Consider the following 18,682-nt stretch of genomic DNA (forward strand, 5'->3'; position numbering starts at 1 on the left):
TTCCTTGTCCCATCTAACTCAATGTCTCTCTTTTATAACTTAATTACTTAAGAAAAATCTCATTATACACCCCAATTACACCAGGTCTCCTAAGCTCACCAAGTAAGTGGCATAATTATTTCATTAAAAGTCAAGGGCGTTACATTGATTACATTAACTATTCTTCATAAAAGTTTATTTGACTTAAAACAAAAATATAAGAGTTTTGGCTCAAAATAAAAGTATAGGAACTTCACGCAATAAAAAAGTAAAAACTTATTTGAATTTTTCTAAATAATTTAGAAGCTTCTTAGGTATTATATCTTCCGGGTTTTATAGGAAAACAATAAATTCTTAGTTGTTTATCATTTAAATTTAAAGTTTTCATTTCTTTTCGAGTAATATGGTATGCTAATAAATGAATACGCTCATTTATTATTGCATCGTAAGCATACACGCTGTAAATTCTATATAATAAATACATGGAAAATATATGACATAACACTAAAAATGTTAAACTAAACTCTTTTAAATTTTAGGAACTTCACAAAAAAATCCAACTCTCTAGAAAACAATAAGGTTTTCATTACCATTTCATATGCATAATTGCCTTCAAACACATTATCCTGAATTGAGAGAATAATTTAGGTCACTGTTGAGAAAGCATAATCCCTAATGGCAATCCCTTTTGTTACTTCCCTTTTCAAATCTCAGGCTCCTCCATTTGATTTTCGTAAAAAACAAATAATAAAATTAAATAATAAAAATATCAATTAAACGGAATCTTAATAAATTACGATAGTTATATGGTAACTCTATGTTATAATTATCATTTAAGCATATAGAAACAAGAATTTTTCTTTTTTGGTATGGAAATGAGTCTCATGAACCCCACACATCTCAGGTTTAGACAAAAACCACACCCTTAACTTGCATGCCTCTACTTTTTCATGTGCTATAAATTCACCCCCACACTGCCCTTACCCCTCATACCTTTCTCTTCTTCCTCTTCACATTTCTGCTTTTCCATGGATAGCTCTCTTCGGACCTTCCTTCTTAACTCCCCCGAACGCTCTGTCCCCCTCCCTTGGGAGCGTTTCTTTGATCTCAGGGTTTGAATCTCTCTTCACCCTCTCCGACAGACCAAGCTTAATTTATTTTCATATCCGAATTCTTTTGTTTGTCTTATATATAAATGTATGTTATCAATGATGTTTCTTGGTGTTTGCAGTTAAAGATCATCTTCTACAAAAATAATCTGAGCGAAGCTCTCGTGGCTGATCTGAGAAGCAAAGTCAATCTCGGCGGTGGCTTGTTTCACGAAAGCACTTTGTGGAGTCAGATAACTGGCAGCTCCATCGACCATTCTCGCTACTGCCTTATCAGAATGAAATATGACCAAGACCACCCTTTTGTTCTCCAAGCAAGCTGCTGCTGCGGACCCTTGATGTACCTGGTCGTGCCAGAACCAGTCTGGTACTGCCCCCTCTGCGGCCATCCCTTCCCCATCTTCTGCTGAGCATCATCAGAAAACCATAAACCCAATTTCCAGCTGTTTCCCTACATTTGGCTTTTGTGCTTTCGTTTCTGAACTTCGTTTTATTTCCCTGTTGCTGTTATCTTTTGTCTCTTATCTTGCATGGTTTGTCTTGTGAGGCAGGCTGGATGGTGATAACCATAAATCAATCAGGAATAAAAGAACATGGATTGGGTTTTCAATATGATTTTCTGATCTCTTTTTCTTCCTTGAGAAAATGTTTGGGCTTTCGATAGAGGTTTTTCTCATGCAAATCTTCGTAAAAATCCATCCTCTAAATTACTGCTAATGATTTGAATTTAAAGTAATATTACAAATATCTCTCCAAATAACATATACAGACTGATAAACATAAGTTCAAAATCTGTAGCCTCTCTCGATGATCTACACCTCTTGAGCTTACCACGGCAAGTAACTTGCAATCAATCATCATACGCCATTGATATATGAAGAGAATTTGGATCGGTGAGATTTTTCGTTAATATCGATTAAATAAAAATTAAACTTGAAATTCAAAACCGATAATTGATAGAGTTCACTGAGAAAATCAATTATATGTAAAAAGTTAATTAAAAATAACACCTATACATAAGTTTTTATCAATACATTTATTGAACAGTGAAAATTTATCAAAATTTTTAGTAAAAACACATTTAAATAAAATATCAAAACATATCCAAATTATTTGAAATTTTTCACCATTGATCTATATAACAAAAACTTTAAATCCATGTGTTCGGGTTTTCAAATTTAATTTTATTTAGTCATTTTTAATAAAATAAAAATCTTTCAGATTTGATTTAAAGAACTTTACCCAAATCTCACTTTCCTTGAAGTCTCACCTGGATGATTTTATTGGTGTTGGTGTAAGTCTATTTTAATTTGATAAATCTCGAGTGAAAACAAAAATGGTGAGCTGGGAATCCGAAATTAATTGATTGCAGCATTAAGTCTGAGGGGTATTAATTAATCACTTCTGTTTAAAAATGGAAATTGGCCCTGTTGAAATTAAATTAATCACCCGCTTTTAAACGTGAAAATTATGTGATAAGATGGAATTTTCGGGTAAAGTACAAAAACTCTCCTTTAATATGCCTCTAAAGTATACTTTGGCCCTTTTTGTTTCAAAATGCACTATTAGGTCCTTTGACTATTCATTATCATCAATCACAGTTATTTACAATTATGAAAAGTCATAATTATCCCTAAATAATTGAAAAATTAAAAAAAACAAAAAATCATAATATAATTTAATTAAATAATAGTAATATTTTTTATTCAATGTTTGTCAAATTAAAAAATGAAAAAGAGACACATAATGATGAAAAAAGAAAAAGATAAAAGAAAAAATAAATTATTTATAATTATTTTATTAACCATTCAAAATACTCATAATTTTAAAATGAAAAAATAAAAATCTAAAAAATTGGTCACTCATGAGTCCCACATCTCTCTTGGAACCAAGCCAGCGAAGTAATATGCACAGGTATTTCGTCATGACATAGAAAACCAGATAAAGGAAAAAATTATCAAACTCCTTAAAGCTGGATTCATCAAGCCAATCTATCACCCAACTTGGCCAGCAAACCTGGAGCATGTAGAGAAGAAAAACGAAAAAATTCGAGTGTGTGTGGACTTTAGAGATCTAAATAAAGCTTGTCCCAAGGATGATTTTCCTCTTCTAAACATTGATACTTTTGTGAATGCTACAATTGGTTATGAAGTTGTTGTTCCTAGATGGATTCAGCGAATATAACCAGATAAAGATGGCACTTAGCGATGCAGAAAAAGCTTTCAAAACTCCATTTGGCAACTTTTACTATGCAATTATGCCGTTCAGGTTGAAAAATACAGGTGCAAGTTATCAACGTGCCATGACAGCAGTTTTTCATGACATGATGCACGATGCTTGGAAGATTACATGGATGACATAGTAGTGAAGTCGAATAAAGCACCAAATCATCTTGGAGACTTGAGAAGGGTGTTCAAGAGATGTCAAACATACAAGCTATGCATGAATCCCTTGAAGTGTGCCTTTGAAGAAATAGATGGTAAGTTCTTGGGTTTTGTGGTTCATTATAAAGCCATAGATGTGGACCTTGCGAAGATAAAGGATATTTAGTCAATGCCACCTCCATCGAGCTAAAAGCTACTCAAAAACTTGTTGGGAATGGTTTCTTATATTCGAAGGTTCATTCTAGCCCTAGGGAAGATTCTTATGCCTTTTCAAACTTTTCTTAAGAGAAGGGTCCCATTTTCATGGAGTGACCAACAATAGCAAGCCTATAAGAAAATCAAAGGTATTCGTACTTCTCCCAAGACCATGACTATGCCTATCAAAGGGGAACCAATGCTATTATATCTCACTTCAACTCCACATTCCATTAATGTTCTTCTTGTTCAAAAAGTGGAAAGGCAAGAACAACCTATGCATTAACTGAGTGGATGTTTGCATGAGAGTGAATTAAACTCAATCGATGGAGAAGTACTATCTTGCATCGGTGTATGCAACTTATAAACTTCGCCATTACCTCTCGGCTCATGAACTTAAAGTGGTAACCAAGTCAAATGTTATCAAATTCTTGCACTCTCGGTCAGCCTTATCCAAGAGGTAAGCAAAATGGCTTCTTTTACTTGAAGAGTTTGACATTTCAATTGTGCAACCTAAGACAATCAAGTCTCAAGCTCTTTCAGATTTGTTGACGCATTTCCCAACTCAATTTGAAAAGGTAATTCTTGATTTTATTTTGATGTGTATTTTTATGGTTCTTCCTCAATGTTTAGTGGAGATGCTGGGATAGTCTTAATTCCTCTAAAAAAGTTCACATGAAAAGTGAGTCATCCTCAAATTCTCAAGATAATTAAGCTCATTCGGAAGGAATGTACAAGATAAATGTACCAAGTAAAGAAGATCCTCTTTCGTTAACCTTCAAATTAGATTTCCTCTACACCAACAACCAAGCAGAATATAAAGTGTTGATTTTAAGGTTGTATGCAGCCACCATTGTCAAAGTTAGTACCTTTGTGCATCCATGGAGGAGCTAATCTCATTGTAAGACAAACAATGGTGAGTTTTCTCTTAAAAAGCCTATGCTTACATCCTATAAAACTATTGTCCACTCATTTTTATAGAAATTCCAAAAAGTGAGATACAAACATAGTTCAAGATCGACGAATAGACATGCAGACGCATTTACTACTCTAGCCTTCAAAATACAAATGTAGGAAGAAAATCAAAGTCCTATTTCAGTGTTAAAAAGAAGGCTTTCATTTCCATCTAGTGAGCTATTACAACTTTTCACTTATGAAGAAGAAGACTAATGTGCACTTGTAATAAGAGACTTGCTCAATCCAAGCTTTACTGTTATCTCGTACTTAAAGTACTTCACTCTTATCTATGGTGTATTATACCATAAAGGAAGGAATTAAGTATTAGCTAGATGTATTTCCAAGCATAAAGTAAAGGAAAAATTGAAAGCAATCCATGAATAGTGGTATGGAGAGGAAAAACCACTATTGCATCACTTACTCCAAAAATTAAGGTATTTTTGGTCAACTATGTCCAAAGATGCACTTCAATTTTACAATCTTCTCCCAAGTGTTCAAAATTTCTAAATATGCATGAATGTCATTTTATAGGAAGTGCGGGTGATTAGCTTAGACTTTACATTGACTACTTTCAAAATAAAGTTCTTTTAACAAATTTTCAAGATGTGAGATAAGCAAAGAGAAGAGCTCAACACTTTTTCCTAAAAGGAAATGAGTTGTTTCGAGTATCATTCGCAGGACGTATTCTGAAATGCATTTCTCTTACTGATGTAAATCCTTTAATGGAAGAAGTTCGCATTGGAAGTAGTGGAGAGCATGAAAGGGGGAGAAAGCTTTATAAAAAATTATTAGATCTTGGGTATTACTAACCTACCATGGAAGCAGATGTAGTGAATTGCACAAGGAAATGCCATGAATGTCAAGTCCATAGAAATGCCATTCATGCTTTAACTGTAGTACTCCATAACGTTATCACACTTTGGCTCTTCCATACTTGGGCATTTGACTTGGTTAAACCTATTAGTCTCTTTTCTAGAGAATATACATCGATACTCATAGCGACAGAGTACTTCACCAAATGGGTAAAAGTTATTCCTTTGAAGAAGGCAACTGGACCGACCATTGCCAACTTCATCAAAGTGAACATCATATGTAGATTTGGAATACCCAAACATATCTTGTCTGACAATGGTACTTCATTTGTTAACTTTAGTATAAGGGGATTCTTAGCCTTTATGATGTCAATCATGTGAAGTCAACCCCTTATTACCTTAAAAGGAATGGTTCAGTTAAGGCCATCAATAAGACTCAACTCAAAGTGCTAAGCAGAATGGTACATGACGGTCCTAAGATGTGGCATGATGTTGTTCTGGTGGCACTATGGGTGTACAGAACTTCCAAATGAGCACTTACCAATGCTACTCCTTTCTCTTTAGTATATGGGACATAAGTCATTCTACTAGTAGAAATCCCAATTCCATTAGCAAGATTGGTCGTGGATGTTTAGGTGAACAATGATGCTTTACGAATGATGGAATTGGAAACATTAGAGCAAAGAAGAGATAAAGCTAATAAGAATTTTTCCACATACCAAAAACGATTAAGTAAAGCATATGACAAACTGGTAAGGAAAAGAAGTTTTAAAGAAGATGACTTAATACTTCGCGCAGCAGAACATATTAGAAAAGGAACATTAGTGGCTAAGTTTAGTCCAAAGTGGGAAGGACCATACATTGTACATGAGGTGAACAAGAATAGAAATTGCAAGGTAGTGAATCCAAAGACAAATGTTGTTACAGCACTAGTCAATTTTCAATACATTAAAAAGTATCATGTATGACAATACTATTCACATTTTGTCTTCTTTATGAATGACTTCTTTCGCTTAATTATCTTGTATATTTTAGTTTAAATGCATTATCAGCCATAACTTTATTGCTTTCATTTTGGCTCTCGTGTGATATTTTAAATTAAATCCACTGATAGTAAATTCATTTTTAACTACAAGCTTTATCGCTCTTACTTTAGTTGTAATATTATTGTTCACTTGGTCACAAGCTTTTCACTTAAATATTTACCATATAATTCATATTATAGCCACAAGCCTCAATGCTCATAATCTGGTTATATTAATATTACGCTATTGGTTGCAAGCTTTATTGCTCACTTCTTTACCATATTTTGTTATTCACAAATAGGCCATAGCTTTAAATGCTCATATAATATGTCATTCTCCTTTTTATTAGGTTGAGGATTATTCTCCCTAATATAAAGTTGAGAATCCCTTTTAGCCACACACAGCAATACTTGTGAAACATTCATATGTTTGCAAAGAATGAAATATGGAACATAGCAGCTGAATAAAACCATGGAAAACAAAGTAAATGTTTACTATGGAAAACAAGCAATACTTGGTCACAAGTTCAAAGTGCAGGAGGATTTATCATTCTTAAAATTAGAGAGGTTGTTTAATCTTCCTTGCAATTCCAATTTTTTTTTTCATCAAGCTCTTTCATCTCAACTTCTATGTTAAGTTTGTCAATCTTTGTTATAACGTATCCTTTGGCCTTAGGTATACAAGTGTTAACGCATTTAATTTGACAACTAGAGTTGAGGACATCTTCCATGAGATCCTCCATCTTCTATGAGATCCACCATCTTCTATAATTCTTCGAGAGAAATGTCTACCCATGGGGAGAAAGCAATCTATAAAGCAGTACCCAAGCTATCCACAATGCGTTTGTTCATGAATTTGTGTTTAAAATGCTAAAACTCACCTACTTTATAAACATGCCTCAAAAGTTGCAAGAGTTATGACAAGAATGAAATGCCATGGAAGTTTTACAAATGAGTGTCAAAAGCATCATTTATATGTTCTACCACTAAAAAAAGATGACACATAATAATAGTTAGAATGAGGCATAACCATATTTAAATAAATAATATTTGAGTTATTCTGAATACTATTAAGAGAATAAAAAGCCTTGTGTGTTTCAAAACACCCCGGTAGAAGAAGAATTATGAGTAGAATTTAAAACAGCTTTAAGAGAAAAAATATTGTAAGTAGAATTCGAAACATCTCAGAAGAAGAAGCATTGCAAGTAATATTCAAAATACCCTCAAACGAAGAAGCATCGCAAATAACATTTGGAACACCTTCAAAAAAGGAAATGTTGCGAGTAACACCAAAAGTAACATCAATTCCAAAGTTATTCTAAATACTTCGAATACCTCTAAAGGTTCCCTCAGAAATGATACTTACATCGTTATGCTAAGGCATTCCAAAACCAAAACCAAAACCAAGAACACTCTGGCCAACTTCAGTAGTGGCATTTACATTATCACCACCAACTCTAGTAGTGGCATTCACCTTATCACCCCCAACATTTTGTATAATAGAAGATAAAAAATCAGTCATATCTATCATACCTTCTTGTAAAGCATTACCATCCACTTCTCCTCCCAAACACAAATATCTGGGAAGCCTTTTCTCAATTGACTTATCACTGGACTCATAATTTTTTGTGTGGTCACATGATTTTTTTCACTCTCAAACTCCAAGATACCTTGTTCTTCCATTTCTACACTTGGAATTAACTCTCTTTAAAAAAATAAAAGAAGAGTTCAAATATCTAGGTGAGAAGGTAATGAAAAAAGCAATAAAAAGAGTAGAAGACAAGCTTACTTGACAAGAGGTTTTGTTCCTCTTAGAGTAAATCAAGCAAAGTGGCACGTCATTATTACTTATGGAAGGACCATGCAATTGCACTTTAGGATCAGGTACGACAAACAAAGTCCATTCTTAAAGAGAATCTTCCCCATAAGCATACCAACTAGCAGTATAGGTACCTATTCTATCAAAGGTTAGAACAACACAATTTTTGAATTTATCCACATTATGATTGAACATGCCAATAAGGAATATAGAAGCACAAGAGGAGAAGTTTCCAAGAAAAGGGGGTCTAGATGGAGTTAGCTAATCATATCTAAATTGACATGCCACTTTATAAGGAAAGTACACTTTAATAGACAATGAATCCTTATTAGTGCCTGAACTAGTCGTTTCAATAATGGAAGGCAATTAAAAAGAATCAATCCACACCAAGAAGTTCAATCCACATGAGCTCAGTTTTTCAATCTCAAATGGTCGCCTATCGTAATAAATAGTTAAATCACTAAAATCATAATTTGATCTCACACAAGGCCTTGCAGTAAATTGATCTACCTCATCCAACACCATAAGAATGTTGTCTTTGAAAATTTCATCATGCCACGCCCAAGCTTTATAATTGTCCCTTAAAGCTTTATTTGCAGAAGAAGACATAGGAGGCTGATTCATGTTAGAAGTGGGGGCATAACTACGAATTTGTCCCACAAAAACATCTGAATGAAGGATATATCCGCGTAAGTCAAGACTTTGTAGCAATCAACTTATTCAGCAGTTTTAGAGTGATACAAGTCTAACCTCTTATACAAAAATCCTAGATATAGTGAAATAAGAGGAAAGCTCATACCTTTAGCAATTTTGATTGCATAAAGAATAACTAAAGAAGAGATTCCATCATCTAGACAATCTAGGAGGACATACTAAGCCAACCACATAATCAACAAAGCTACTAACTCATGAGTGTGTTTTAGATACCTAAGAGGACTGCTTTCACCTTTAATATTAAACTTTTTATAAAAGAGCCTTACCCAATTAGAGAAGTGTACCACTTTGGTAACCTTAACTTGAGTTTTAAACAAGTTGATAAAGAATTCCTTGACACCATCTTCCATCTTCGAAAGTGTAACAGAACGAAGGTCGTTTCTACCAACACAAGGAAGTTTCAAAAAAATGTGCACATCTTCAAGGGTAAAAGTACTCTCCAAGCAGTAACTATGGTATGTTAAAAAATACTCCAACTTGTAAAAATAGTGCACCATACTTCAATTCTAGATTCCCTATGAATGTGGAGTTTTAGGATGACTCTTACAGCATCAAGGACTCTAGCATTATTGAAAGCAATCACTGATTGAAAATGGGAATTTACCATGTTCAAATTTGAACTTCAATACTGACACTCTTGGGATGGAACACCTCATATCTGGAGTTCTTTATTACAAATACGATTCCAATGATAGCCAGTAGATGCACATGGATGCCTATCTACTTGTTTTGCATGCACTGCTTAAAAGCAATCTTCTTTTCTTTCCTTGATGACACCATCATCCCAATTTTCTAGCATAAGGGGTACTTCACCAATTCTTCCTACTCATTTTTTTAGAAAAAGAAGTTGCAGCAGTGCTCTTCTTTTTCTTTCCTAGAGCAACCTAACCAGATTCACCATTTGAACTTTTGGGTTAAAACAAGTCCTGGCTATAAGATAAGGCAATAAAATTCCTACAAGCATGAAAGACAAAGACAACAAGATAAGTATCCATGCATTATCATTCCTGCTTATTAATATTCCGTGTTTATTTATTTGTTCTTAGCTTTGTCCTATATTTGGTTGTTTATTCCTATCTTTATGATAGGTAAACAAATAAAAATATATATAAATAAATCATTAGGCATACAAAAAAAAGCATAAGAAAATAAAAATTGTTGAAGCTTTCAAAGGCTTACATGACAAATGGAAAAGCAAGCATTATTATATTCAAAGGCTTACAAAGTTGTCATGAGCCAAACGTTTACCTTTCCTTTGGATCAAAACCATGTCCTCTTTCATTTCTAGTAACACCTAGACTTTTACCTTTTCTATTTTTCATATTAATCTTTCATTTAGCTTAAATCTCTTAAAATATTGAACAAAATTATTAAATAATTACAATCTTATGACGTAAAAAGCATTAAAGTGATAACTTTTTCCTTTATCTACATCCCAAAGTTAAACATTTACATGCAATTCGAGATTTATATATAATGTATACATTATTCCCACAATCTGATAGTAAACCAAATCTACATTTATTATGCATGAAATTTTTATTTTCAATAATAAAATTTTCCTACAATGGGCAAATTATACTAAGTGTTTTGGGCGTTCCAAACAGGCAAGCAATGATAATTTTTTTTTCTTTTCTTTCTTCCCTATGAAAGATGAGTCATAACAAATGAAATAAAATAATAATAATAATAATAATAATAATAATTATTATTATTATTATTATTATTATTATTAAAACAAACAGTTTAGAAAAAACACAACACAATATTATTGTAAAGAGAATTTACTTGTTCAAAGAAACCTTAGAGAGAAATTATAAAAAAATTGATTGTGAATTTCTACAAAATTACTCTATCATATTTATAGACTTTGGAGAATTATTTTCCTAATAGGAATCTAACACTTTAAATTTTCTTATCAAATGCTTTTCTGCATCTCATTATTGTTTCCACAAATATCTCTACTTCTCTCTCCTATCTTGAACTCTTCATATTATCATACTCAAAAAACAAATAGAAAGTTTGAAGAAAGTTTGTGAAAGCAATCTTCAAAATGTTAAAGATGTAGCATAGAACTAGCTGATGCCTTTAAAAGTGAATCAGAACTTTGGATATCTTTGGTAATTACTTATTACTTATGAACTATTTACACGATGGATTTTGGACAGATAGAACTTTTTCGTTTGTTAGTGCACTTTTTTTTTCTTTTTTTAAATGCCCTTTAACTTTTACCAAGTAATAGAAAATTATAGACCTTAGACGTCTTCCCTTATATGGCATAACAAAGAAGCAATAATAGATATCCAAATCCAAGAAATCTTGAAACTTAAAAAAGTTCCTCATATTCACAGATATGTGCCCTTTAACTTCTAATGCAATAAAATTTTAAAATTAAAATTCATATCAAAAGCTTTATTAGCAATAATTTTAAGTAAAGAAATTGTTAACAAGTGTCCCACCAGGATACTAACTTACTAATGCAGCCAATACTCTTTTTCCATAGGTGTTTAGGTAAAAGGCTTTGTCTCATATAATCAAAGCATAAGAATGTCTTCAACGTTCAATGCAACATGATTCTTTCCAATGCCTTATTCAGCAATTTGTGGCCGTCTGGTCAAAATTGGCTTCTCTGTTGGATATGGTAGCTTTTGTGTACATTTGAATTTTAATAAAGAAAAACTAAATGTAGATGAACGTTTCAACAAAAGCACACAAATTGGCTGCAGGCATTTAATTTATGGTGATTAAAGTTAGTAGAAAATACCCATTAAAAATTGTAAATTTTGTCTATAGTTTTTTGCGCTTCACCTCGACAGACCTTTTGCTTTTTTTCCATTCACTGGTCATAGCTTTATTGCTTGTACTACTTAAACTTGAAAGCTATGTCGATAAGAATAATTTAATGGTCTAAAGGCTCTAGAGCAATTGCTCATGTTTTGCCTTGTCTTTTACTATTATTATTTGTAATAATAAAAGTTTCATTAAAAGGCTAAAATAAAATTATCCTAAGTGTTTTTAGGGGTATTCCAGAGTGGAAGCATTTAGAGGTGTTCCAAACGTAGAAGCATCTAGAGTTGTTCCAAGAACAAAATTGCCCAAGGGTGTTCCCAGTAGACTTTAAAGAATTATTTTCCTTGTATGAGTATAACACTTTAAATTTTCTTAACAAAGCTATCTTATTCTTATTATCATGCTTAAAAAAATTCAATTTAAGGATACTCCAAGCGTGGAAACATCCCAAGGCTTTCCAAGCCCGAAAGAGCCAAAAGGCATTCCTAAGTGCATATAATAATAATAATAATAAATGTATAAATTTGCAAGCTATTTTTTTTCTTTAAAAAACAAAAGTAAAAAATAATATACACACACACATAAGCGTTGTCTAGCTTATTACTATGTACATCTTTTATCTCATGCATAGAACTCCTCATAAAAACTTGTATGTATGGGGCAAAATGTAGATGTCCAATTTTGACTAACTATTATTTTTGAAATACTGTGTTACAGAAAAAATTACATCAACGGTGTTCCAGCACAAAAACCTAAAAATGCCCAAAAGTGATCTATGCACGGAAACACCCAAGCACAAAAGCATCTAAGGGTGTTCCAAGTGCGAAATCGCCTAGGGGCATTCCAAGCACGGAAGTACTTAAGGGCATTCCAAGTGTAGAAGCACCAAAGAGCAAGCATGGAATAATAGTTTATACAGGAAAGTGAAAATAACTCAAAATGAGTGACAGGGTTCATAAGTTAACTTCACATTTGAGATGTTCTAGAGAGCTTGACTTGGTAGATCAAATATGAAAATAATTAAAAAAACTTCGTCTTAACCTTTCCTTGAAGTACATGCGCTTTCCCCTTTTGTTCTTTCTTCCTTATTTTAGAATACATATGGCATACTATCAAGTGTCACTACTCCATTACCGAAAACTTACGCCCACTACCTAACTACATGATCATTCTCTTAATATGCCATAAGTCATTCTTTAACTGCTTTTCCATGACAAGCATGTCTTCCCATAATTAAACGTGTTCTCCCCAACTACTCCTAAGAAAGTGCTTCTGTACAGTATAAATAGGAGAGCCTTAAAGGTTGGGAAAGAGGAGAAATCATTAGAAACTCAGCAGAGATTATCTTGAAAACTCTCTCAAGACGCCTATAAATATTTTTTCTATTCAACTTTTCCCATTCGCTATAATTCGTTGCTTCCGCCACCATTTCTTATCCCTCACAACTTGCCACCAAAGTACTTACGCTTCAAACACTACTTCAACCTTCCTCTCTATCGCCTCTAGCACATTCTTATTCACTTATTGCAACACGTCTTCTCTTCCTACCAAAAGAACCCTCTACAACTACTTCTTCTAACTTTATAGAAATTTTAATAATTCATAAGGTTAGTCATGAATGTATCTAATTAAAATCTATAACTCTACATATTTGAGAAATGTGTGTCTTGTCAACTGAAAAAGAAATTTCAACAACATTATATGAGGATAATACCATTTGTATAACACAATTAAATGAAGGATATCTTCAAGGCAATATAACAAAACATATTTTGCCAAAATTCTTCTTTACTCATGCTCTCCAAGAAAAAAGTGATATTGGTGTTTAAGAAATTCGTTCAAGTGACAATCTAGTAGATTTATTCACCAAAGCCCTTCTTATTGCAACATTTAAAAAGTTGATAAAAATATTAAAATGTACTGCTTCAAAGATTTTAAATAATGCAGTCATCAGAGGGAGTAAAACGCGCACTATACTCTTTTCCTTCATCAAGTTTTTTCCCACAAGGTTTCTTTTGATAAGATTTTTAATGAGGTAGTATTTCAAAAGTATATTCTTGAAAAGAATTATGTACTCTTTTTCCTTCACTCGAATTTTTTCATTTGAGATTTTTTCCTAATAAAGTTTTAATAAGGCATATTCTTGATATAATGGATATTCAAATAGGAATGTTATGAATATATGTGTGAATGTTCATTATGTTATGACCTAAAAAGTTCAGACCAAGTCACGTAGTGCAACAATCTAGACAAAAACAGTGTAATATGATATTTAATTATGTATATCTAGCTTTAGATTTATATTAGAATGAATTAAAATTAGGATTAAATCCATCCAAATCTAATTCTTTAGTATTATTTTAATCTTGTAAATTCTATCTAGACAAGGGTTATTAGCTTATCAATAGGCCTTTACTTCATTTGTAAATACACAAGATGATATCTTTTAGTAATTTTTTTTTAGAAAAATCAAAGTGCAACACATACATGCTCTCCAAACGATTAATTTAATGAGATGTGTAACTTCCACATTTATAAGTTCAAGACTTCTTCTTTACTTATCTTATATGAGATTTCGTAATATCTTTTTCCACCTAAATCCACGATGCCTCTATAGGTCGAGTCACCATGCTTACAATCTATTAGAGCACTTAACATGATATCAAAGTTGAGTCTAAATTGATTTTGACTTTACGTTGTTATGAGATCATTACCTTATCTCTGAAAAACTAATCTATTGAGATGTGTGATGTCCATGTTTATAAATCCAAGAACCTTCCTTCTCCTTAATATAAGATTTCATAACATGTGCATATGCATATCATAGAAAAAGATATCAAAGAGAGGGAAAAAAAGTTAGGAATTTGTACCATTAAAAAACAAATGTATAATATATTTTGATTTTAGATTTTTGAATTGACAATGTGACGTATTTTTTATCGCACTTTTTGGTACTCTACTAACTCCACCTATGCATAAATTAATGTCACTTTGGAGACAAAAAAATATAATGAAGTGGAAACGAACAACTGTTGAATGTCAACCAGTCGTTGTAGTATAGTGGTAAGTATTTCCGCCTGTCACGCGGACGACCCGGGTTCGATCCCCGGCAACGGCGGGTAGTGAGTTTTTGTGTTTTCCTTTTGTCCCCACATGAGCAAGGATGAGAATAAGAGATGTTTCATTATATTTTACAAAAATAGTACAAGCGAACAAGTCCGATACAGCTGAAACGGATGATGAAATCCAACTGAAATTTAAATAAAAAAAGAAAAACTCTCAAATATGAAGAATCCTGTAAATGTAGTCCTCTGTTTATGCAACAGGTGCAGGTTGAACAGCAATCCCAGATGCTACAAAATTGGAAAGACTCTCAGAGAGATGCTTGGAGGCTTTCTCATAATTAACAAAACCCATGTACCAGAAATCATGTCCATCCACTGTAACAATCTGGATATATTTCTCTGACGGATTCTCCCTCATGATCACTGGGTTGATGATGCCAACTTTGCTCAAAGGTACCATTACCTGGAATTTCCCAAGGCAAATTATTTAGTCCCATCAATCTAACATAAGGGCAAAGAAAGGGTTATATAATTGAAAAAAGTTTTATTGTTTAAAGCTAAGAGGTTAATGATTTTACCTTGTAATAGCTCCAGGTTTCCTGGCCTGAAGGTGCCGTGAAGGACAAGGGGCGATCACTGCAGAAAGCGACATGAATAGTGGATAGATAAAGAGTCCCAGCAACTGGTCCGGTTGAAGTGGACAAATAGCAGGCGAATGACTTCTTCAGCTTCTCATTTGGAAAAGTCGCAAATGTTTGCTTGTAAAGGGATTCGAATCCGCCTCCTGTTAGTGCTTTTGCTTGCACGTTCATCTTCCCCCAGGCAGTACCAGATACAGATGATCCAGTTCTCACTGTTTAATTAGAACAACAACAGCAATGTTAGCAGGGAAATTTAAAACTAGATCTTAGGGAAATCTGAGAGAATTTTGAACATACAATTGTGCCAGATATTGTTGGCCAAGGTCTCAGTTTTGTGGCCCCAGGAGTTGAACACTTGAAGAATGGATTCCATGGGGCTATTGCTTGACTTTTCTATAGGGGAGTATTGGACATATGGGTGATGGTGGTACTGAGCCTGGTCACCGGCACCCCACAAGGCTGCCTTCTTGTTGTCCGGATGGCATGTTGGAACAGCCGGTACTCCCATGATATGAGTCCCCCACTTCTCAGAATTCGGATCAGACGCTGGTGGAGGAGGGGGAGGCGATGGTGATGATGATGATGATGCAGCTGCAGATTGCATCTGTGGCTGTTTTTCTTGAGCGATTGTTTGATGGAAAGGGTTTGTGTCTTCTTCAGTGGGAGGGGAGATAGAGGGGTAATGGGGCTGTGATTCTTTGCTGCTGCTATTCATTTTTTATATCAGAATATCAACACAAACTAAGACGTTTTTGCCTGGTTTCTGCTTCAATTTAGCTGTGAATATTGCAGCGTTTGGAAGAGACCGTTGCTTATAAATGAGAAAAAAGGTAGCCAAGGTTCGTGCATTGGTTCCTTAACAGTTCTAGAGGCACAAGAAAATTGATATTTTCTTTTGTGGGGGGTTGGGGTGTGTGAAAGCGAAACCTTTGACTTGCTGCAGGGAAGACACGTTCAATGAAATCATTCATCTTGGTTGCTTAGCCGCGTCCCTTCGACTGGCTTCCTTCGTCGTTAAACTTTACTAACCATTTTTTAATTCATGTTGAAAAAGCATTTCAGTTGCGACTGCTACCCTGCAACAGAGATTTAGCTTCTAGAGGTCCACATTAATGTCTGACTACGCTCGTTGGTATTTTTCCAGTTTCGGCCTTTCAGCGGCCTTCATGTTCTACTATCAACCTTGTTGGGTTTGGCCTGTCGTTTAGATTCCACAAGGCCCATCCTGGAAGATGAAAGTTCCCAAATAACAATATTTTCCTCTATTTTTTTCCGCCAAATGGATGACTAAAAAGGAAAAACTGATGTCTTAAGTTTTTACTTGTTGATAAACGTACAATTGAGTTGGATTCATTTGACCAAGTGGTGTTTTTTGTGGGCAAATTCTATTGATTTAAGTTTAGTTCTTGTCGCATATATAAGATAACAACTCTTTACTTTAAAAAAAAAATTGGTTATAATTATAAAGCAAATTACTCCATTATGGTGATGTGGCAGGGTATGATTGGAGACAGGCTGGCATGGCCATCAAAACCCATACTCCCCTTCCCAGGGGGAAACTTTGTCTGACTAAAATATCAGAGTGTTCCATCTCGGATTGGGGGGCAGACAGGAAAACCCACGAACAAAGGGAAAAAACCACCATCATCAACATGAGTTACCAGAGAGTTCCTCAAGACCCTTATCCTCCACCTGGTAATGAAACATCTCTTTCCAATCTTTGAATATCTTCCGTTTCTGAATTTCGTTATTTGATTTTTTTAATTTTGTTTTTTCGTTGAATTTTGCTACGTGAAACAACAGGGTACGCCTCTCCTTATTCAGCACCACCCCCTCCAGGGTACCCATCAGCACCACCACCGCCGCCGACTCTGCCACCTTACGAAGGCTATCCGCCGCCGCCGCCACCACCAGGATATCCCCCGTATCCTCAGCGGCCAGGACAGCCGTACGAGGGGTACCAAGGGTATTTTGCAGAAGGGTATCCACCACCTCCGCCGCCACCACCTCCAGGTCATCCTCAATATCAACACTGCCACCACTATGAGCATCACCATTACCAGAATCAATCTGATGCTGGCTGTTTCTCTTTCTTACAAGGCTGGTATGCGTTTTTTGTTTCATTTCTATTTTCTTTTGTTATTGCTTGATTGGTTTGGTGCTTAAAGATCTAAGTTTTGTTGCTTTATGTGTGGAATTTATAATTCGAAGGTTCAAGCTTTAGTTTTTAGTATGGAATTATGAAACTGGGTTTGCTAAAAGAATTCTTAATGAAGCTCAAAAGAAAACTTAAAATTTTAAATGGAAAACTTTGAAAGACAAAGGAAGAAGGGGAAAAAAAAATTTTAATGTGATGAAGGTGTCCTTTATTGATATAAGGAATTTGATTTAGCATTTCAGTAATTGTTGGATTCTCTTAGTCTAAGTTGATCTCAGTGTAATCTATTAACTATGTCATGTTATCCATTTTTTATATGTAAAGAGTTTCATTTGACTTATAGATCAACACTATCATGGAAGGCCATAGCATTTTGTGCAGTTTTGTGTATGTTGCATGAGTATATTTTCTTTTATTTGATCACTAGTTTCTTCTGTCTCTTACTTTCCATTTTTAAATCGGTAGATGCATCCTTAATGGTATTTAATTGTAAGATTTGATAAGCATCGGAGGTGTGTAAATGTAAGCGAGATTTATATTTCTCAACTGAAGCCTGTGATCCACATATTATAGTAGCTTGTTCAATATGGATAATTTTAATGTAGAGGATTGTCTGTGTAGAGGCATTGACCAAAAACCTTGAAGTGATGAAGGTTAAAAATGAAAATTATGGAGGATATGCTTTGCCATCATGATTTTGGCGAGTTCTTTAAGACGTGCATTGGAAATGCTACCCATGCATTCTTGTTAAGGACAAATACCCTCTCTTTGATATTGTTTCCTAGGAGTGTTTTGGTGTAATATGGGAAGATCAGACATAAATTTATAACTATCCTTTTGACCGACAGCTATTACCTTTTTTGACTTGTTGCAAAAAGTTCTTCGATGTTTTAGCTAGAGCCTGTGCTTAATGACTGCTAATGGGCATTTGATTGATAATTGATGCTTGAACATGTGCTTAGCTGTCAGATTATATTTGCAAGTATAAGGATGTAATTAAGGGCATTCTTGATTCATGCTTTTGAAGCTTTACAT

General features: G+C 34.1%; 2 protein-coding genes and 1 non-coding gene across 3 annotated transcripts in view; 2 read left to right on the forward strand and 1 right to left on the reverse strand.

Annotated features, from left to right (window-relative positions):
- Window positions 1–14,829: 14,829 nt before the first annotated feature.
- On the forward strand, window positions 14,830–14,901 carry TRNAD-GUC (transfer RNA aspartic acid (anticodon GUC)). Its single transcript has one exon. It is a non-coding gene; the product is annotated as a tRNA-Asp (tRNA).
- A 46-nt stretch (window positions 14,902–14,947) lies between these two features.
- On the reverse strand, window positions 14,948–16,317 carry LOC110426845 (GEM-like protein 5). Its single transcript, XM_021442141.2, has 3 exons — window positions 15,787–16,317; window positions 15,427–15,701; window positions 14,948–15,311 (listed from the first exon to the last, which is right to left on the reverse strand). The coding sequence occupies exons 1-3, from the start codon at window positions 16,202–16,204 to the stop codon at window positions 15,099–15,101; spliced, it is 906 nt and encodes a 301-aa protein (XP_021297816.1). The 5' UTR covers window positions 16,205–16,317; the 3' UTR covers window positions 14,948–15,098.
- A 715-nt stretch (window positions 16,318–17,032) lies between these two features.
- The window catches only part of LOC110426846 (proline-rich family protein), a 2,348-nt gene continuing 698 nt past the window's right edge, over window positions 17,033–18,682 (forward strand). Inside the window, exons 1-2 of the mRNA XM_021442142.2 lie at window positions 17,033–17,184; window positions 17,293–17,593. Of these exons, the coding sequence (XP_021297817.2) occupies window positions 17,142–17,184; window positions 17,293–17,593 (344 nt within the window). The 5' untranslated portion in view covers window positions 17,033–17,141. The remainder of the gene's footprint in view (window positions 17,185–17,292; window positions 17,594–18,682) is intronic.

Source organism: Theobroma umbraticum, unplaced genomic scaffold (assembly GCF_002168275.2).
Source record: "Theobroma umbraticum cultivar Fairchild unplaced genomic scaffold, ASM216827v3 scaffold_239.1, whole genome shotgun sequence".
Classification (NCBI taxonomy): Eukaryota; Viridiplantae; Streptophyta; class Magnoliopsida; order Malvales; family Malvaceae; genus Theobroma; species Theobroma umbraticum.